The sequence below is a fragment of the Diceros bicornis genome, chromosome 26 (genome assembly GCF_020826845.1).
Source record: "Diceros bicornis minor isolate mBicDic1 chromosome 26, mDicBic1.mat.cur, whole genome shotgun sequence".
Lineage (NCBI taxonomy): Eukaryota > Metazoa > Chordata > Mammalia > Perissodactyla > Rhinocerotidae > Diceros > Diceros bicornis.
Window position 1 is genome coordinate 8,684,024 of NC_080765.1, and position 22,871 is coordinate 8,706,894.

The 22,871-nt window shown below is 38.2% G+C and overlaps 1 protein-coding gene across 5 annotated transcripts in view; it reads left to right on the forward strand.

Moving 5' to 3' along the window:
- Positions 1–22,871, forward strand: part of USP42 (ubiquitin specific peptidase 42) — a 43,161-nt gene that overhangs the window by 11,725 nt on the left and 8,565 nt on the right. For all 5 annotated transcript variants that reach the window (XM_058569314.1, XM_058569313.1, XM_058569312.1 and 2 more), the window contains 11 exons: positions 10,755–10,865; positions 12,492–12,594; positions 13,527–13,594; positions 14,335–14,405; positions 15,927–16,009; positions 17,071–17,182; positions 18,037–18,177; positions 18,366–18,466; positions 19,558–19,711; positions 21,220–21,936; positions 22,080–22,174. In XM_058569314.1, the coding sequence (XP_058425297.1) occupies positions 10,755–10,865; positions 12,492–12,594; positions 13,527–13,594; positions 14,335–14,405; positions 15,927–16,009; positions 17,071–17,182; positions 18,037–18,177; positions 18,366–18,466; positions 19,558–19,711; positions 21,220–21,936; positions 22,080–22,174 (1,756 nt within the window). The remainder of the gene's footprint in view (positions 1–10,754; positions 10,866–12,491; positions 12,595–13,526; positions 13,595–14,334; positions 14,406–15,926; positions 16,010–17,070; positions 17,183–18,036; positions 18,178–18,365; positions 18,467–19,557; positions 19,712–21,219; positions 21,937–22,079; positions 22,175–22,871) is intronic.

A 22,871-nucleotide genomic window follows, 5' to 3' on the forward strand; every position in this document is an offset into this window, starting at 1 on the left:
TTTAATATTTTTGGACCATGGTTGACTGAGGGTAACTGAAACTATGGAATGAGAAATCTCAGGTAAAGAGAGACTACTGTATTCTCTTGTGTTTCTTGGAAGAGGTTGTGTAGAATTGGTGTTATTTCTTTCTTAAATGTTTGGTAAATTTCATCAGTGATGCCATCTGGGCCTTGGAGTTTTCTCATGGTTAGGTTTTTAACTACATATTTAATCTTTTTAATAGATATAGGCCTATTCAGGTTATCTATTTTTTCATCGGGGACCTTTGCTAGTTTGTGTCTTGCAAGGAATTTGTCTTAGTTGTTGAATGTATTGGCATAAAATTGTTCATAATGTTTTCTTATTATCTTTTTAATTTCTTGAGGGTCTGTAGTGATTTTATTTCTCTTATTCCTGATGTTAATTTGTGTCTCCTCTCTTTTTCTCCTGATTAATCTGGCTAGAGGTTTGTTCATCTTATCTTCTCAAAGAACTAGCTCTTGGTTTCATTGTTATTTTCTGTTTTATTGATGTTCATTAATTCATTGTTGTATTCTTAAGGTGGAAGCTTAGGTCATTTGACTTAAGACCTTTTTTCTTTTCCATCATAACTGTTTAATGCTATGAATTTCCCTTCAGGTGCTGCTCTAGTTGCATCCCAAACATTTTGATGTCATGTATTAATTTTATTCAGTTAGAAATACTTTCTAATTGCCCTGTGATTATTTAGAGATGTGTTGTTTAGTTGCCAAATGTTTGAGGACTTTCCAGAAATTGTCCTGTTATTGATTTCTAATTTAATTCCATTGTGGTCAGAGAATGTATTTTTTTATTGTTTGAATCCTTTTATTTTTTTATTATTATTATTATTATTTTTTTATAATTTTATTTATTTATTTTTCCCCCGAAGCCCCAGTAGATAGTTATATGTCATAGCTGCACATCTTTCTGGTTGCCGTATGTGGGACGCGGCCTCAGCATGGCCGGAGAAGCGGTGCATCGGTGCGTGCCCGGGATCCGAACCCAGGCCGCCAGCAGCGGAGCGCGCGCACTTAACCGCTAAGCCACCGGGCCGGCCCTGTTTGAATCCTTTTAAACTTGAGACTTGTTTTATGCACTAGGACATGGTCTAGTTTGCTAAATGTTCCATGTATACTTAATAAGGATGCATATTCTGCTGTGTTGGTTGGAGTTTCTATAAATACTTATTATGTTTAGTTTATAATGTTGAGGCTGTCTTCTGTGTTCTTACTGCTTTTCTGTCTACTTTTTCTATCAGATTTTGAGACAGGGATGTTGAAATCAAATAGATTTGTGAATTTGTCTGTTTCTTCTTTCTGTTCTATCAATTTTGCTTCATATGTAGGCATACCTCAGAGATATTGTGGGTTCAGTTCCAGATCACCACAATAAAGCTAATATCACAGTAAAGCAAGTTATATGAATTTTTTGGTTTCCCAGTGCATATAAAAGTTATGTTTATACTGTAGTCTAAGTGTGCATCATATCTAAAAAAAAGTACCCACCTTAATTAAAAAATACTTTATTGCTAAAAAATGCTAACCATCACCTGAGCCTTCAGCGAGTCCTAATCTTTTTGCTGGTGGAGGGTCTTGCTTGACATTGATGGCTCCTCAGAGTGGTAGTTGCTGAAGGTTGGGGTGGCTGTGGCAATTTCTTAAAATAAGACAATAGTGAAGTTTGCCACATCAATTGACTCTTCCTTTGACAAATGATTTCTCTGTAGCACATGATGCCATTTGATAGCATTTTACCCACAGTGGAATTCTTTCCAAATTGGAGTCAGTCCTCTCAAACCTTGCCACTGCTTTATCAACAAAGTTTATGTAATATCCTGAATCTTTCGTTGTCATTTCAACAGTCTTCATAGCATCTTCACCAGGAATAGATTCCATCACAAGAAACCATTTTCTTTGCTCATCCATAAGAAGCAATTCCTCATCTGTTAAAGTTTTATCACAAGTTTGCAGCAATTCAGTCACATCTTCAGGCTCCACTTCTAATTCTAGTTCTCTTGCTGTGTCCACCACATCGGAAGTTGCTTCCTCCACTGAAGTCTTGAATGCCTCAAAGTCATCCATGAGGGTTAGAATCAATTGTTTCCAAACTCCTATTAATGTTGATTTTGACCTCTTTCCATGAATCACAATGTTCCTAATGGCATCTAAAATGGTGAATCCTTTCCAGATGGTTTCAATTTACTGTGCCTAGATCCATCAGAGGAATCACCATCTATGGCAGCTATAGCCTTACGAAATATATTTCTTAAATAGTAAGACTTGGAAGTCGAAATAACTCCTTGATCCATGGGCTGCAGGATGGATATTGTGTTAACAGGCATGAAAACGTTAATCTTGTTGTACATCTCCATCAGAGCTCTTGGGTGACCAGGTGCATTGTCAATAAGCAGTAATGTTTTGAAAGGAATCTTTTTTTCTGAGCAGTAGGTCTCAACAGTGAGCTTAAAATATTCAGTAAACCATGTTGTAAAGAAATGTACTGTCATCCAGGCTTTGTTGTTCCCTTTATAGAGCACAGGCAGAGTAGATTTAGCACAATTCTTAAGGACCTTAGACTTTTCAGAATGGTAAATGAGCATGGGCTTCAACTCAAATCACCAGCTGCATTAGCTCTTAACAGGAGAGTCAACCTGTCCTTTGAATCTTTGAAGCCAGGCATTGACTTCTCCTCTCTAGCTACGAGAGTCCTAGATGGCATCTTCATCCGATATAAGGCTGTTTTGTCTACTTTGAAAATCAGTTGTTTAGTGTAGCCGCCTTCATTAATTATCTCAGCTAGATCTTCTGGATAACTTGCTGCACTTACTATATCAGCACTTGCTGCTTCATCTTGCAGTTTTATGTTACGGAGACGGCTTCTTTCCTTAAACCTCATGAACCAACCTCTCCTAGTTTCAAACTTTTCTTCTGCAGCTTCCTCACCTCTCTCAGACTGCATAGAATTGAAGAGAGTTAGGGCCTTGCTCTGAATTAGGTTTTGGCTTAAGGGAATGTTGTGGCTGGTTTGATCTTCTATCCAGGCCACTAAAACTTTCTCTATATAAGCAATAAGCCTATTTCGCTTTCTTATCGTTTGTGTATTCATTGGAGTAGCACTTTTAATTTCCTTCAAGAACTTTTCCTTTGCATTTGCAACTTGGCTAATTGGCACAAGAGGCCTAGCTTTTGGCCTGTCTTGGCTTTCAGCACGCCTTCCTCGCTAAGCCTAATCATTTCTAGCTTTTGATTTAAAATGAAAGATGTGTGACTCTTCCTTTCATTTGAACACTTACAGGCCATTGTAGGGTTATTAATCAGCGTGGTTTCAATATTTTGTGTCTCAGGGAATAGGGAGGCCCAAGGAGAAGGAGAGACAGGAATGGCTAGTCAATGGAGCAGTCAAAACACAACATTTATCAAGTTTACTGTCTTAGAGGCACACAGTTTGTGGCACCCCAAAACAATTACAATAGTAACGTCAAAGATCGCTGATCACAGATTACCATAACAAATAAAATAATAATGAAAAAGTTTGAAATACTGTGAGAATACCAAAATGTGACACAGAGACACAAAGTGAACAAATGCTGTTGGAAAAATGGTACTGATAGACTTGCTAGATGCAGGGTTGCCACAAACCTTCAATTTGTAAACAACACACTACCTCTGAAGCACAATAAAGCAAAGCGCAATAAAATGAGGTATGGCTGTATTTTGAAGCTCTGTCATCTAAGATTATTATGACCTCTTGATGAACTAACCTATTTATCATTTATGAAATGACCCCTGTTGTCCCAAATAATATGCTGTACTGTGAAATCTACTTTGTCTGAGATAGAGCCATTCCAGTTTTCTTATGATTAATGTTTTCATGGTGTATCTTTTTTCCATCTTTTTTACCTTTAACCTATTTGTATCTATATTTAAAGTGGATTTCTTATACACAGCTTATAGTTTGGTCTTGTTTTTTAATCCAGTCTAATGGGATATAGATCATTTTTATCTAATAAGATTATTATTATGATTGGACTTAAATTTACTATCTTGCCATTTGTTTTCTGTTGTCCCATTTATTCTTTGTTCCCTTTTCATCTTTTTCTGCCTTCTTTTGGATTGAGTAATTTTGATATTATGTAATCTCCTTTATTGGCGTATTTTCTATAACTTTGTTCTCTTAGTGGTTGCTTTAGGGTTTACAGCATACATCTTTAACTTATCAGTTTACCTTCAAATAATGTTCCACTTCTTGTGTAGCACAACAACTTTATGACAGTATACTTTCATCTTCCCTCTCCTGGCATTCTTGCTGTTGTACATTTTATTTTTACCTGTTATAACCATATAATACATTGTTGTGTTATTTTTGCTTTAAATAAATTTTAAAAGTTTTGCTTTATATAGTTTAAGGTCTCTTTAAAAATCTTTTATATTTACCTACTCGTTTACCATTTCCACTGCTTTTAATTCCCTTGTGTAGATCCAGATTTCTCTTTGGTATTTTTCCTTATGCCTGAAAGACTTCCCTTATTGCTGGCGATGAACAAAAACTTTTTGGTTTTTGTTCTAGTTATGTATTTATTTGTTTTTTATTTTTTGTCTGAAATGTCTTTATTTTGCCTTTTAAAAAAACTTTTTATATTGAGGTAATTGTAGATTCACATGCAGTTGTAAGAAATAACACGGAGACATCCCATGTACCTTACCTGATTTCCCCCCATGGTAACACAATAATTCAATATCTCAACCAGGATATTGACATTGATACAGTCAGGATACAGAACATTTCCATCACTACAAGATCCATCATTTTTCCTTTTATAGCTAAGCCCACTTCTCTTGTGCCCCTACCTCCTCCTTAACCCCTGGCAACCACTAGTCTATTTTCCATTTCTATAATTTTGTCATTTCAGGAATGTTATATGTATTGAATATGCAGTATGTAATCTTTTGGGATTGGCTTTTTCACTCAGCATGATTATCAAGATTTATTCAGGTGGTTGTTGTGTATTAAAACACACAACACACATTTGTTCCTTTTTATTGCTAAGTCATGTTCCATGGTATGGATATACCACAGTTTGTTTAACCACTCATTCATTAAAGGAATTCTGGGTTATTTCCAGTTTGGGGATATTACAAGTAGAGCTGCTGTAAACATTAGAGTGTACAATATATGTGTGAACATAAGTTTTATTTCTCTGGGATAAATGCCCAGGACTGCAATTGCATGGTAGATGCATGTTTGGTTTTATAAGAAACTGCCAAACAATTTTCCAGAGTGGTTGACCATTTTACATTCCCACCAGCAATGTATGAGAGTTCCAGTTTCTCGCATTTTTGCTGGTATTTGGTGTTGTCACTATTTTTCATTTTAGCCATACTGATATCTCATTGTGGTTTTATTTTATTTATTTTTATTATTTATTTTTTTCTGTGTGAGGAGGACTAGCCCTGAGCTAACATCTGATGCCAATCGTCCCCTTTTTTCTTGAGGAAGACTGGCCCTGGGCTAACATCCGTGCCCATCTTCCTCTACTTTATATGGGACACGGCCACAGCATGGGTTAACAAGCGGTGCATAGGTGCACGCCCAAGATCCGAACCTGTGAACCCCCGGGCCGCCGCAGCGGAGTGCGCGCACTTAACCATTGCGCCACCGGGCCAGCCCCTCCTTGTGGTTTTAATTTGCATTTTCCTAATACCTAAAAGTCTTGAACATCTTTCCATGTGCTTATTTGTCATCTGTACATCCTCTTTGGTGAGCTGTCTCTTTGTATCTTTTGCTCACTTTCTGTTGCATTCTTTGTTTTTATACTGTTGAGTTTTGAGAGTTCTTGATATAGTCTAGATACTAGGCCTTTGTCAGATATGTGGTTTCCAAATATTTTCTCCTAGTCTGAAGCTTGTCTTTTCATCTCCTTAACAGGGTCTTTCATAGAACAAAAGTTTTTAATTTTGGTGAAGTTCAATTTTTCCTTTTATGAATTGTGCTTTTAGTGTCAAGTTAAGATCTCTTGGCCTAGCCCTTGATCCTGGAGATTTTCTCCAGTGTTTTTTTCCTAAAAGTTTTATAGTTTTACATTTTACATTTAGGTCTATGATACATTTTAAGTTAATTTTTGTGTAGTGTGAGGTTTAGGTTGAGGTTATTCTTTTTGTCTGTGGATGTCCATTTGCTCCAGCACCATTTGTTGAAATGGCTATCTTTCTTCCATTGAATTGCTTTTGCACCTTTGTAAAAAATCACTGGGCATATTTGTGTGGATCTATTTCTGGGTTCCCTATATTGTTCTCTTATGGTATGTGTCTGTCCCTCCACGCAGTCTTTATTCCTGTATCTATGTAATAAGTCTTGATATCAGAGTGATTTTACCCACTTAATCTTTTTCAAAAGTATTTTAGCTATTCTAGTTTCTCTGTCTTTCCATATAAATTATGGAATAATCTTGTCTATATCTACAAAAAAAGTCTTGTTGGATTTTTTGTGAAAGTTTTTTCAAAAATCTTGAAAGGACTTTTATAACATGTATCTCAATTTGGGGGAATTGACATCTTTACTGTGTTAACATTTCCAATCTCTGGATGTAGTATGTCTCTCCATTTATTTAGATCTTCTTTGCTTTCTTTAATCAGCTTTGTATAGTTTTTGGCATGTTTTGTCTTGTTTTGTTAGATTTATACCTAATTCTTTTATTTTTTGAGGGCCGTAAGTCACATTATTTTTAATTTTGGTGTCCACGTGTTTATTGCTGGTATATAAAGGTACGTTTGACTTTGTATGTTGATTTTAAGTCCTGTTACCTTGACGAACTCACTTATTAGTTCTAGGCTTTTTTTTTTTTGTAGAGTCCTTGGATTTTTCTGCGTAGACAGTCATGTCATATGCAAATAGGGTCAGTTTTACTTATTCCTTACTGATCTATATGCCTTTTATTTCCTTTTCTTGCCTTATTTCACTGGCTAGAACTTCCAGCACTATGTTGAAGAGTGATGAGAACAGACATCCTTGTCTTGTTTCTGATCTTAGTGGAAAGGCATTCGGTTTGATATTAGTGGTAGGTTTTTTGGTATATGTTCTTTATCAAGTCAAGGAAATTTATTTCTGTTTTTCTGATTCCCACTTTTTATCATGAATGAGTATTGATTTCTGTCAACTGCTTTCCTGTATCAAATTCATACAATTGTATTGTGTTTGGAAAACACACTCTATATGATTTCAATTCTCTTAAATTTGGGGGGTTTGTTTTGTGGCCCAGGATATGGTCTATATCTGGGTATATGTTCTGTGAGCACTTGAATGTGTATTCTGCTGTTGGGTGGAGTGTTCTATAAATGTTGATTAGATCCCTTGGCTGATGGTATGGTTGAGTTCTTCTATATCCTTGCTGATTTTCTGTCTAATTGTTCAATCAGTTGTTGACAGAAGGATGTTGAGGTTTCCAGGTCTAATTGTGGATTTCTCTGTGTCTGTTTTCAGAGTTTGATTCATGTATTTTGGAGCTTCGTTGTTGGTACAGACACATTTAGGATTGCTATGTCTTTTTGATGTATTCACTCTTTATATAATGTCCCTTTCTCTGGTAGCTTTCTTTTCTCTGAAGTCTACTTTATCTGCTATTAATATAGCCATTTTTGCTTTCTCTGGGTTAATGTTTGCATGACATATCTTTTTCTATCGTTTTTCTTTCTGCCTGCCTGTATCATTACATTTGAAGTGAGTTTTTTGTAGACAGCATATAGTTGTCATATTTTTAAATCTACTTTGTTAATCTGAGTCTTTTAATTGGTGTATTTAGAACATTTACACTTAAGATGATTATTGATATATTAGGGCTTTAGTCTGCCATTATATATTTTGTTTTCTATTCTCTGTTTTTCATTTCTATTTTCTTATCCCTCCCTTCCTGTGGGGTACTTGAATATTTTTTAGAATTCTATTTTGATTTGTTTATAATGTTTTTGAGTGTATCTCTTTATATAGTATTTTTAGGGGTTACTCTAAGTTTGCATTATATATACATAACTTATCACAGTTTACTGGTGTTGTCATTTTACCAATTCAAGGGAAGTGTAGAAACTTTACCTCCTACCTCCCTTTGCTCTCCCCTAGTTATCATGTAATTAAATAGTTCCTCTACATACGTTTAGAACCACATAAGACAATGTTAAAATTTTTGTTTCAAGTCTCACATAATTTAGAAAACTCAAGAGAAGGAAAGTGTATTGTATTTGCCTTTATTTTTCATTACCATGTTTTTTTCTTCCTCTTTGATGTTCCAGAGTTCCTTCTTTAAAAAATCATTTCCTGGAGCTGGCCCAGTGGTGTAATGGTTAAATTCGCGTGCTCTACTTTGGTGGCCTGGGGTTTCACAGGTTCAGGTCCTGGGTGCAGACCTACACACCACTTGTCAGGCCATGCGGTGGCAGGCGTCCCACGTATAAAGTAGAGGAAGATGGGCACAGATGTTAGCCCAGGGACAATCTTCCTCAGCAGAAACAGGATGATTGGCAACAGATGTTAGCTCAGGGTTACTCTTCCTCACCAAAAAAAATAATAATAAAATAAAAAATCATTTCCTTTTTGTTTAGAGAACTTCTTTAGTCATTCTTTTAGGGTAAGGCTACTGGCGACAAATTCTCTTAGTTTTGCTTCATCTGAGAATGTCTTGATTTTGTCTTCATTCCTGAAGAACGTTTTCACTGGGTATAGGATTCTGGGTTGACAGTCCTTTTCTTTCAGCACTTGAAAATTATTGGGCCACTTCCTCTGCCCTCCATGGTTTTTGATGTGAAATCCACTGTCATTCAAATTGTTTTTCTTCTATAGTTAAGATGGTGTTTTTCCTTCGCTGCTTTTAAGATTTTTTTCTATGTCTTTACTTTTCAGAAGTTTTCTTTGTTTTTTTCCTGTTTGGGTTATGCTCAGCTTCTTGAATCTATAGAATTTTATCTTTTGCCAAATTTGGGAAAGTTTCAGCCTTCCTTTCTTGTAATACTTTTTCAGCCAGCCCTCTCCCCCCGCCTTCTGGGACTCTGATGACATGTGTGTTAGATCTTTTGTTAGAATCCCACAGGTCCCTGACGCTCTGTTCAGTTTTTTCCCCCAGTCTGTTTTCTCTCTGTTGTTCAGAGTAGGTAATTTCTGTTGTTCTGTCTTCTTGTTTACTGATTGTTTCCTCTTTCATCTCTATTCTTCTGTTTAGCTCATCCACTTTGCTTTTTATTTCAATTATTGTATTTTTCATTTCCAAAATTTCCCTTTGGTTCTTTATATCTTCTTTTTCTTTGTTGAATATTTCTATATTTTTCATTTGTTTCTAGTGTGTTTGTAACTGCCTGTTGAGGCATTTTTATCATGGCTGCTTTAAAACCTCTGTTAGACAATTCTAACATTTCTGTCATCTCAGTGTTGACATCTGTTCATTGTCTTTTTTCACTCAGTTTCAGAAATTCTTGGTTCTTGATATGATAAGTGATATTCAGTTGAAACCTGGACGTTTTTGTGCTGTAAGACACTGGATCTTATCTCTCATGACTGTTTTAGCTGACTTTCTTTGATACCACTCTGGCAAAGGAAGCAATATTATGTGGAGGTAGAAGTCCAGGTTCCCTACTCAGTCTCTATTAACACCCAAGGTTGGGGCTCCTCGTTCCTGCTGGGTGGGCGTGGGGCTTCCTCCTCCTCACGTGATTTCCCACTGATATGCAGTGGGAGTGGCTTTTTACCACTAGGTGATGGTGAAAGGCCTGATTCTAACATTAACCCAGTGGGGAGTTGGAGGGATGTCTCTTTAATCCTGGGTGGAAGTGGAAGTCCAGGCTCCTCACTTGATCTTCACTGACACCATGGATGGGGGTGTGGTTTGTTATCACCCAGTGTGGATGCAAGTTCCAGCTCCTAATCCATTTTCTCTAACACTACCCCAGTGGGTGGGTTGGGATGCCTCATTACAGCCTGACAAGTGGAAGTCTTGGGTCCTCACTTGGCCTTTGCCGGCCTGGGTAGGGGTGGGGCCACAGTTTTTCTGTGGAGTTTGGCTGGAGTAGGGTGAGTATCGTCTAAAATCTTCTGTCTTGCTAGGCTGCCCCTTTCCTGGTCCTCTGGCTAGAGAAAGCAGGCTTTCCTTGGGGCTTTGTTCTCTCCATTTTTTAATGTTTCTGGGTTGCTGGCTTCTTCGGCTCCAAGTCTGGAATATATGAGGCACAAAGAAAATCCAGGGAACTCACCACCCTGTCATTCCTTGGGTTCTGAAGTTGCTAGCTTGTCTTTTTTTCTCTCTCTTTCACAGCCCCTTCTTGTGTTTGTTTCATATACAGTGTCCAAGGTTTTTTGTTGTATTTAGCTGGAGGAATAGGGAAAAGTACTTCTACTTTGTCTTCCCAGAATTGGAAATCTCATCTTAGTTTTGAAAGATGTTTTCATGGGGTATAGAATTCTATGTTAACATTTTTAATACTTGAAAGATGTCACTCCACTGTCTTCTGTCTTGTGTTGTTTCTGACAAGAAGTCTGTTGTCAATTTTACCTTGTTCCTATAAACATAATGTTTTTATCAGTGTTTCAAGCAATCTGACTGAGTGGTCCTTTGTGTAGTTTTCTTCATGTTTCTTCTGTTTGGGGTTTGTTGAGATTTACTGTTTCAAATTTGTATAACTTTCAGTCATTTAAAAAACTTTTATTTATAATATCCCTTGATGTGTATATAGAGTCATATTTTGCTAATTTGGGGATTATCATCTGTTATCTTTCAGGTCATGCTGAAGGATTTTGTATGATGTGTACAATGCAGGCACATATTACCCAGGCACTCAGTAATCCTGGGGATGTTATTAAACCAATGTTTGTCATTAATGAGATGCGGCGTAAGTATCATCTACAGTAGTTTATATTAGTATTTATTAGCTAATTGGTCTTTATAGCCTAACTGGTAAAAATGAGTCCCTTATGTTACAGAAAACAAACATTTTATCATACATGGATATGTCTTTAATTATTAACCAATTTTTAGTAAAACATTTGCTATATAAACACACTTTGAAACCTTAAGGCAAAAGATGACAATATAATAAAGGAGACTGTATTCAGTTTAATATAAGCAAATTAAAAAATTTTTTTAATTCAGTTTGTTAATAAAAGCATTGATAAGTTTTACAATGAATTTTTTCCCAGATATTTGGATTTCCATGCTGAGTAATACTACCTGTAATATTGTCCCACAGGTTTCTTTAAATAGTTCTGAGTTAGTTTTAATTCAGTGAATGAATATTACACTATACATAGTGATGGGAATTATCAAAATAAAGTTAATTATACTCTTAAAGAGAAATTTATACTCATAACTTAGCAAATTTGTGGATAAATTTCACTTTTTCTATTTAAATTCTAAATGACTTTAAAATTTTCTTTCTGTTGTAATGATCCTGATCGGTTACATGAAATTCTTTTGTGCACTTTGTGTGTTTTTTGCAATAAACTTTTACATCATCTTAGTTAACTGAGTTGAAATAAAAAATGCATGCAAATAAAAAAACCCTAACTCTTAATCTAGTATCTAGCTGGGTAATTACGGGGGTGGATAATTATACAGTGACAATCTATAATCCTTTTGCCTAAAAAGCTGCTGAAGATTAAAAGGTGTTATATTGGCCTTTGGCACTATTAACAGGCCAGAAGAGACACTGCAAAAACTTTTTAAACATTGTTGGATCCTGGCAGGATTTTAGCCAGGGGTGATTTTGTTTGTTTAATTCTGTATATACGGCAGACATGATTAATGTTTTTAAACCTAGTCTTTAAGAAAATGACATTGCTGTGTGTTTGTGTATACATACATCCACAAACACACACATATAGTTGAATCATGAAATTGCCATTTTTGTAGGTCAGAACTGGTGGAATATTGGCAATTTCATATGATTCAATCTAATATATATATATATATTCATACATAAAACATTATATATTTTATTGTGATATTATTTATACTTTTGTTTTTATTATTAATTTTGTATTGCAACTGTTTAGTCAATTAGAAACAGGGCTGAAATGTTACTGTGCAACTGAGAATGTAACATGTTCTGTAGGTTATTGGGCTAGAATTTAGATAGGTTCAGACATTTATGTTTTGCATGGATTCTCTTAGGGAGATCTAGTATCAAATTTAAGGTATGTGCACTACCATAACATTTTCAACAAATTTCTGAGACAGTACAGCCAAAGTTGAATTTATTCAAGTATAATTTTATTAACTTGCTGAAGATAGTCAAGTCTCTGGGCTCGCAGAAACTCTAGCCCACCTGGGCTTTTCATGGTCTAAAGATTATGGTCCTAGCCGTTCTCAGGGTAGCTTGTGTTAGTGCTGTTTCCTTGTAAAACAATTATCAAACATTTTCTAACCAACATACTGTCATCAGATATAACTTTTGGAGGGTACATCTTGGGCATATTATATGTGAAGATAAAGCTTTGTCTTTCCTTCAACTTTCTAGGTATAGCTAGGCACTTCCGCTTTGGAAACCAAGAAGATGCCCATGAATTTCTTCAATACACCGTTGATGCTATGCAAAAAGCATGCTTGAACGGCAGCAATAAGTGAGTACAGTATGACAAAGCTTGGGTCATTTCTTCCCTCTGCATCACCAGCTCACCAGAATTCAGTTTCGCCTTTTACGATGAATGTACAGAGCACTGTGTTTGCTTCACCTTTTGACTTTGCACTGCCTCTTCCTCAAGTGACTCGCATTATTTTAAAATAGTTAACATTTTAAAAGATGTGCTTAATATAATAATTTGGATTTAATTATAGATGTCAGGAAATGAATATTTGTCTTGCCATTATTTAATTTCTGAGTATCAGCATCTCTCTGCAGATCTAAAACTAACCACTTCTCCTTTCTAGTTGTGCCTGACATTTTCTCTGTTGACCTCCAGCCTCTGAAATCTGTATTTATTCCCTGCGTCTTTCTCACCCTGGTCAGTTACCAGTTCCTGCAGTTTCTTCCTTTAAATCTAAGTGCAGACTTGAGAGGAAGATTGGAGAAACAATTAGATAACAAGTTCTAACCCACTTGCTATTGCCTAACACACCTGGTAAATCTCCCATTCCGTTCCCACTGCCGCCAGCGCTGCCTTGGCCAGGCTTTCGTCTGGATGGCGATCAACTACAGAACAGAGGAAAACGCTCTGCATTCCCTGCCGTCACCAGCCAGTCCTCACACTCACTGTCACAGTCCTGCTAAGGGTGTCTTCCTATTGGTCCTTGCTTCAGGGCCAAATTCTTGCCTTAATTTCAAAGTCCCTTGCTAATACTATCCTACCTCTCTTCCTCTCTCCCCTACCCTCACTGTGTTCTGGTCAGGCAAGACTATTCTCTGGCTGCCGCACAGACTGATGTCTTTTTATTTTGTGGCTCTCCTGTTTGAATTCTCGTTCCTTTATAGACATACATGCTCTTAAAATCTGGTCATACCTTCGGTAATTTTTGTAGAACTCCTCTCTCGTATAACTGTTCGACTGTTTTTCAGATTAGATAGACACACCCAGGCGACCACACTCGTTTGTCAGATATTTGGAGGATACCTGAGATCTAGAGGTAAACTTTTGTTTAAAAGTTGATAAAGTGATGCATGTGGTTTAAGAAAGGCAAACAGTAGGAAAGGGTTAATAATGAACACTATGTCTCCCTTCCAGCCCAGACTCCATCACTGTTCCTCAAAGGCAACCCCCAGCCCAGTTTGTAGTACATCCTTCTAGTAGTTTCCTATGCATAAACAGACTAGGAGCATGTTAGATATATCCGTTTCATTTTTCTGTTAACATTAGAAATCTTTTTACGTTTCAGCACATATAGCTGAAATTATACATTTCAGCACCAGTCTTTCACAGTTGCAGTAGTAGTCTATTTATTTTAGTCCCCTATCAATGGATATTCAGGCTGTTTCTAATTTTTTCAGTGTAGTTATTACCATCAGTGCTTCTTTGAGCATCCTTGTACACATGCCTTTATGTCCATGTAAAAGTGTATATATCTAGGATAAATTCTTAGAATTTCTGCATCAAAGGGTGTGTTTTAAATTTTGATGCTGCCATATTGTCCTTCCAAGAGGTTATACCAGTTTACATTCCAACCAACAGTGTATGTGGGCCAAATTCATGACACTTTGACTCACATTGTGTAGTATGAAAAATTTTTGCCCAATCTGATAGGAGGAAAATGTACCTTGTTTTAATTTATTATTTTGAAATAGGATTTTTGTGTTCTGTCATTTCAGTAGTTGGTATTGCCACAGTGATTACACTTTGCTTATGCTTTGCATTTTGTTTTTATTTCAGTCAAATGTTTAAATTGCAAAGGTGTCTCAGATACTTTTGATCCGTATCTCGATATAACATTGGAGATAAAGGTAAACTTGATAATTGTGGTAGTAGAGTTTTAAAAAATCAATCATACTTTACATAACTTTGTGTACTTAGAGTTCATTTATAATTTACACTAAACTTGTTGGAGAATATGAATTAAAAAATTTCATATGTGGGGGCTGGCCCAGTGGCGTAATGGTTAAGTTCGCAAGCTCCGCTTTGGCGGCCTGGGGTTTGCAGGTTTGGGTCTTGGGCGCGGACCTGCGCACCACTTATCAAGCCGTGCTGTGGCAGGCGTCCCACGTATAAAGTAGAGGAAGATGGGCACAGATGTTAGCCCAGGGCCAATCTTCCTCAGCAAAAAGAGGAGGATTGGCAACAGATGTTAGCTCAGGGCTAATCTTCCTCACCAAAAAAAAAAAAATTCATATGCTAAGACTTTATTTAGAGGTGATTAGTTAAGCTTTGTAGTAGGCATCACTTAATCTTTTTTATCATTCTTTGACTTTTTACTTAATACATCTGAATAAAACCAGATTCTAGTGCCTATATTCGCCAAATTTAGATAGTGGTTATTCTTTAGAAACTGTTTTGCTTCTCTCATTTTCTAAACTCCTCTTTTTTCTTCTTAAGCTTCTGTTTTGTTTTTGTTTTTTTGTGAGGAAGATCAGCCCTGAGCTAACATCCATGCTAATCCTCCTCTTTTTGCTGAAGAAGACCAGCTCTGAAGCTTCTGTTTTTCTGATTGCAAGTGTAATACATGCTTATGATGAAGATGAGAAACATTGCAGATACATAAAAGATCCCATTCCTCCGAAATCTCATTAACACTTTTGACATAAACTGTTCCAGAACACATTATTTGCCGTTTATAAAAATGGGTTTACACCTTATGTCTGTTTGGCCACTTGCTATTTTCATTTAATTCTGCTTGGGGACCTCTGTGTGTGTGCTTTGGCAGTGTGTGGTAGTCCAGAGAGTGGATATACCACGGTTTACGTGCCTGATTCCTTGCTGGAAGATATTTGGTTTGTGTCCAGTTTTATGCTATTTTTTTTTTTTTTTTTTTTTTTTTGTGAGGAGATCAGCCCTGAGCTAACATCCGCCAATCCTCCTCTTTTTTTTGCTGAGGAAGACGGCCCTGGGCTAACATCGGTGCCTATCTTCCTCCACTTTATATGGGACGCCGCCACAGCATGGCTTACCAAGCAGTGCGTCGGTGCGCGCCCGGGATCCGAACCAGCGAACCCCGGGCCGCCGCAGCGGAGCGCGCGCACTTAACCGCTTGCGCCACCGGGCCGGCCCTATGCTATTTTTAAATAATGCTGCAGTGAGCAACCTCTACATGTTTTTGTTGTCTTTAATCTGCTCATTTTTCAATGGGAGGGGAAATCATTCGGTGTGTACATGTATAAAAGTGAACATCATCATAAAAGAAAATTTTCTTTTTACGTAAAAATTCACATTTGCTTTTATACCTTTGAGTCTTCTTTTTTCTTTTTTTCTAACAAGTGGCGGTGAGTGGTTTGAGTGGTAATGTGGTGTTGATGCTGTTCTCTTCCCAGGCTGCTCAGAGTGTTAACAAGGCATTGGAGCAGTTTGTGAAGCCAGAACAGCTTGATGGAGAAAACTCATACAAGTGCAGCAAGTATGATGGATAGTGCCGGTTACTGTAGTGGGAGGCAGGGAGGCTTGGCCTGAAAGAGTTTAGTGTGTCTGAATAACCCCTCTAGATTCCCTCTAGCTTCTGATACCGTCTGGGAAAGCACTGGTCTCTAGTTTCCAAGGGCCAGGGTATGCAGTGTCTAGATGTTTACACTCTTTAGAGATGTGCACCTCTGTGTCCTTGGGAGACATGGTGCCTCGTTACTGGGAAGGTTTGGTGGGAGGGGAGAGGTAACATCATCCATACACCACATGGCAGTGCTGCTGCGGAGGAAGGTGCAGCGTGGGAAGACGTATCTGTGTGGAGCAGCCTTTTCGTTGACTCTCCTGTTGTAAAAGGGTCAGGATGAAGTGGGGAGTCACTTTCTCCCAGAGTAGTTTAAGGATCTTTCTCTCTTATGGTTGTTTCCCAGGATTTGGGGTAGTACCTGCTGGAAACCTCTGATTTTGATTATTCATTAGTGCATTTCCCTATGAAGTCAAGAGAGCCTATCTTAAGAAAGCCCTGTTTCATATGTTTTAAGTAGATTTTCATTTTATAGTCAGATAATACAGGTAATCATTACTAATGAATATTCATTTTGTGGGGAGGAAGGCTCCCTTCTACCCAAGACCATAGAGATTTCTCCTTTTGTTTCAAACTCCATGGACATTTCTGATCTTTACTTTTCTTTCTTTCGTATCTAGATAGGGCTTTGTTTTCATAGAATTATACCGGCCTGAAAATCTGTTAGTTTTTCGGTTTGTTTTGAATTGAGAGAAACTTGTTATTAATCTAGTTTTAAAACTGTCAGTGACCTTTGTTACTTGACATCTCAGAATTGTCCTCTATTCCTTTTTTCTCTCATGCAAATCAAGCAATTTCCCTCTGTATTTTAAATTTTAATATTTTCACTTTTGGTTAAAAGGGGTGGTGTTTCTCATCTAGTATCCTTCTTTTGGAAACTTAATTTAGAGTGTTTCAGAGAAATAACAAGAGAAAGACTAAAAAACCAAAAAAATACATATTAATCTTCTTAATCCTTTGTTTCTGTTTTTTTCAAGGTGTAAAAAGATGGTTCCAGCTTCAAAGAGATTCACTATACATAGATCTTCTAATGTTCTTACACTTTCTCTGAAACGTTTTGCAAATTTTACTGGTGGAAAAATTGCTAAGGTACGTAGATAATATTATTAGTAACCTTTTATGTTGAACCTTTCAAGGCTTAAGTGTCAGTAGCTTTTAAGGGTTATAAACAATGTAAGTGAACAGTTGTGTTACCTGATTTTCTGAGTTCTTCCAGCACTTGGTAGTGGAAAAAAAAAATATCGAAGAATTGAGCTAGGAGTTTGGTCTGTGTGTGAGTGTGTGTGTTTTTTTCTCTGTTAGTTGGGTAGACTTTCTGATGATCAAGTTGGTAACTATTATCTGCATTTGGGCTTCACAGTCAGTGAAGGTAATGAGCATCCGGATGCATGGAGAGCTTGTGTCACTTGAAATCCAGAGAGGACTTCCCTGCTAGGTCTGCCCATTCTTTCATCAACGTTCATTTTCTTGTTTATGTGTTTTCTGAGTGGCAGTACACTAAATTTTCCCATTTTCTTCACACTTTCTAAAGATTGCAAGGGGCCAAAAATTCAGTAGCATGCAAGAGAAATAAACAATCCATCCCTGAATTATTAAAAAATAAAACTGAGTGATGACTAAAGTCCAGAGTTGTCATTCTTTTACTATCTCCTTTGGTGGATTCGAAGAATTCACTTACCGTGGATCCTTATTTGTTTAAAGGAAATAAAGAATACCGTGGGACTGCTTTACATACACTTAGATTCAGATATGCTCCAGGTTAATTGTGTCTTTTGAAATGTGGTTCAACATGTTAGGTTTTGCTAGAACATGAAAGAGTAGTGATCTGTGGGTCTCTTCCTAGGGGTCTCCTGCCCTACGTGGCACCAAAATAACCCACACCTGAATATGTGGAATGCTCTCTGCCTTCAGAAATGATGTTTACTCTCTCTGTTTCTGTTTAGGATGTGAAATATCCTGAGTATCTTGATATTCGACCATACATGTCTCAACCAAATGGAGAACCGATTATTTATGTTTTGTATGCAGTACTGGTACACACTGGTTTTAATTGCCATGCTGGCCATTACTTCTGCTACATAAAAGTAAGCTGTGCAGATTTTGCTAATAACTATTTTTACAATACACTGTAAGATAGCACTGGCGTTCTTGGGAAGAAAGGTGGGACCTTTACAATTAAGATGTGAAAGCCTATTTTTCTTATGTTTCTTTTGGTTGGTGTTTTCTTTACCTAATGATATCTAATCTCTCTTTTATTGGCTCTTTTTTGCAGGCTAGCAATGGCCTCTGGTATCAAATGAATGACTCCATCGTATCTACCAGTGATATTAGATCGGTACTCAGTCAACAAGCTTATGTTCTCTTTTATATCAGGTATTGTCAGGAAAACAGATTTTCACATTTTCTGTTATGTCATTTCTCTTCATTTCATCAACATATTTAAATTCAATATTGATTTTTGTTTTTTTTTTTTAAACAGCAGCTTAATTGTGCTGGGAGAATAAGGAAGGTAGTTTTTGAGTATGGATTATGAGTGTAATTTAGTCCCAGCTCTTTGGCAGATTAACAGTGAAACATGCAGAGGAAGGAAAGGTGGTAGCCGAGGAGGGCAGGCTTCTGCTGCTTCAGCAAATGGGGTGGGCCTGGGGGCCGGGGAGGCCATGGGTAGAGGCCTCAGGCAGGGAACTCTGAGTACCTGGGTGTGGTCACCTCACAACCACTGAGCAAAGGCAGCCAGTCACCTCCCTGGGCCAGCACCAGCACCCCTGCTCATTTCTCTCCTGTTGCTGCCGCGTACTCTGATGCACGAATCCCATTTCTGGAAATGTATGGCTTTGAGAAAAATCTGATGTGTGCTCCAAGGTATTCATTTGTCATAGCTGAAAATTAAAGAACATGCTAAAATTTCTAACAGCAGCAGAATGATCATATAAATTGTAGCATATCCATATGTTGAAATATTATGCAGCTGTTAAAAGTGATTTTTATGAAGCTTTTTTTAGTGATACGAGAAAGTAAGTGTTCAATATATATGACGAAAAGCAGTTCGAAATTTTAACACACTGGTATTGAAAAAATCAGTACAGGCTAAAGCCTGAGGGATAATCCACTAAATCTGAGTAGTACATGCCTCTAAGGAGTGGGATGAAGCACAGTGTTTTTGTTTATTTCTAACTTTTCTGGATATTATAAATTTTCTATAATAGTATGCACTTATAATTAGAAAAATATAAACAGACGGCAAAGAAAAATAGCTTTCAGATCGTGCCATCCTCAGAATACACAGGAAAAAATACCATTTGCCCATTTACCCTCGTTATCTGAGCACCTGACATGGAACTAAAGGGGATCCTGTGTGTAGCTCTGCACATTGCAGCATATCAGTCTGTCTGAGGGGTCATAAGTGAATCTCTTCTAAGGATATGTCCTTTATAACCCTAAGTAATATCACTCTTTGTCCCCAGGTCCCATGATGTGAAAAATGGAGGTGAACTTACCCATTCCACCCACAGCCCCGGCCAGTCCTCTCCCCGACCAGTCATCAGTCAGCGAGTTGTCAACAACAAACAGGCCACGTCAGGGTTTATTGGACCACAGCTTCCTTCTCACATGATAAAGGTAACATGCCATAGGTGCAATATCATCTTTATGTTAATTTTTTTTAATGTATCATTCAAACCCTCTAGCTAACATTGCAGTGGTTGCCACGTCCTCAGATACAACTGAATTTCTTGTCAAGAAAGTTTATTCAAGCCATTTATTATAAAATACTTCAAATCTACAGAAAATCTCAGAGTATGAATGTAATGATCAAGAGTAAAGTCTGGGTATAAGTATATTTACATGCTAAAGATTTGAATTCTCACTTTGGACTTCCATTCACTTAGTGGATTAAATATTTGGGGATTCTTGATTAATGCTGGACTCTGAGAAAGTGACCCTTTTACAAAAAAGAACACTTTAATTATGTCCATTTAGCCCTTTCAGGAGTGTGGCGTTTTCCGTCTGCCATCCAGCTGGGTCTGATCACACTCCACCAGGGCTTCTCAGGGAGGATTGATGGGGTGCCTGGGTCCTCTGGGTCCCGTGATGTTCCGAGTCTTCACAGAGTGGAGGCCTAATTTTTGCTAGACTTACGTGTTGAGATGGTAGACAACCTGTCTACATGTTGGAATAATCCCTGTCATCTGTGCTGTAGTGTCTTAACGACCTTTCAGTGTGAGTTTAATTTGTTTTGAATCAGCAAACAAATTGTCTATTTACATACTGTTTACTATGGACATTGGACAGTGCTGGATTGTAGCAGGAGTCACAAATCAAATGCCTTTGGGAGCGGGACATGCAGTAGGCTCCTGAGTTGGGCTCTGCTTACAAGTGACATCAGGACACTGGCCAGCTAGAGAGCACATGCCCTGTGCAGAGGGGCGGCTGCTATTGATTTTTCGAGTCTTTTTTTTTTTTTTAACATGAAACCTTCCGATGTTAAGATAGCAGCTAATTCAGATATTTAAGAAAACATCGTGAAGGCCAAACAGAATTCACCTAGGAACCAGATTTCCCCCATGACCACCAGTTTGCACCCTTTGGGATATAGCAGCAGTAGGTGGAATCTGGAGCAAAATAACGACCTGAGTTGGAGTCAGAGACATCATGGGGGGAGGGGATGGCTTAGCCAGTGCTGTCTGAAGCATCTCTTCTGTGCCTGCCCCCATGAACGTCTCCCTAGCTCCCTTGGCCAGTGGTAATTCCCTGCTGGCTGGTGCTTCCTTCTGCCTGTACAGCGATGGGCTCCCAAGAAACTCAACCAAGGAGAACATATGTGACTCCGTGTCCAAAGGGGCCTGTTCATTTCTGTAAGATTAGAGCAGAAAGAATTTGGCCTAGGGGTTGTTCTCTGACAAAAATAGTTGTCCCTATTTATTGATTAATTTCTAGAAAACCGGGACCTGTGAGAGGTTTATGGTGGGCAGGAGCAGATGAGAGGAGAGATGTTTCTAGATATGTGAAACTTGTTATTCATAAAAAGAAAAAGATGACCAAAATGAGAAGGACCCACAGCCAGAATGGATTCTGTGTCTGTGACTGTTTCTGGAACTCTCATCTGAATGTGGTCTTCTTACTTTCAGAACCCACCTCACTTAAATGGGACTGGACCATTGAAGGAAACACCGAGCAGTTCCATGTCGAGTCCTAATGGAAATTCCAATGTCAGCAGGGCTGGTCCTGTTAATGCTTCGACTTCTGTTCAAAACTGGTCAGTTAACAGGTCCTCAGTTATTCCAGAACATCCCAAGAAACAAAAAATCACGATCAGTATTCACAACAAGTTACCTGTTCGCCAAGGTCAGTCTCAGCCTAACCTTCACAGCAATTCTTTGGAGAACCCAAACAAGCCTGTTCCCTCCTCTACCGTTACCAGTTCTTCCACAATACAGTCTACCTCGAGTGCATCTGCGGCGTCGGTTTCTAGTAAAGTAACAAAGCAGATTACCCCGAGTGAGTCCTGTTCCAAGCCAGTGATGAACGGCAAGTCCAAGCTGAACTCAAGTGTCCTGGTCCCCTATGGCGCCGAGTCATCTGAAGAGTCTGACGAGGAGGCCAAGGGCCTAGGCAAGGAGAATGGTCTGGGTACGACCGAGAGCTTGCACTCTTCTGCTCAGGATGCTGAAGATGAGGAGGTCTCTCAGCACGAGCTTCGAGAACCTGTTACTCTAAATGGTGCTAATAGTACAGACAGCGACCTGAAAGAAAACGGTCTGTCATTTGATGGTGCCAGTTGCCAAGTCCAGCCCGCTCTACACTCGGAAAACCCCTTTTCTATGGCAAATGGTCTACTTGGAAAGGTGAGTGAGTGCCGGCTGGAGGGCAGGGAGGTTGGGGGGCGGTGGGCTTTGCTTTGCCTCTCAGTTATGGCAGTTCACTTGGCTGGATTTCAGGGGGCATGGAGTGGCAACTAGAGTTGAAATATTTTCGTTTTTTATTGTAGTTGGTGCCTGCTGCTCTGCCACCTCTCCCAGAAGACAAAATCTTAGAGACCTTCAAACTTAGCAACCAAGTGAAAGGCTCGACAGATGAAACGAGGTAAGATAATAAATTAGAGGAAATGAAACTGCATGATAGGAAATCACAGTAGTGCCTGTGGATGTGTTGCTATTTTCTCTCTGTGGAAGTCTTATAATGAACCTTTTGAATTCTGGAATGATGTGAATAATGATCTATAGAATTTGTTAATTTGCCTTTTAGAAAAATAAAGAAAAAATTTATTAGGGGCTGATAGTCCATGAAAACTTGATGTCTTCAAGCTGGCATTTTCTTCTCCTGCATAGCCTTGTCTCTCTGGGGAGGGATGTTGTTAGCACACTTCTGAATTTGACACACAGCACTGTCTCGTTTAATCCCCTTAATGACAAATATATGAAGATATGTTAAGGTTATAGGGCAGGGGTTCTGCACTCTATCAAGTAGCAAATATTTCGTTATGCCCCCTCTAGAATTCTGAAATTAAATTCACAGATAAGACAATCTGTCTTCACACTTAATTTTTTTAAAAAAATCAATATGTTGACCTACCTGTAATATAGTGGGAATAAAAGGAAAGGAATTTATAATGCAGTGGTATTCCAGTCTGTAAACAACCAGACAAGACCGCACTGCTGCAGGACGCAATAATGCAGCCGGGGCCTTGCAGCTGTGCAAGTGACAGTTTAGAATGTGGCCTGATGTTGGGAGCTCAGTACCACACACAGATTCGCCGTAAGGGATGTAATGTCCTCATAGT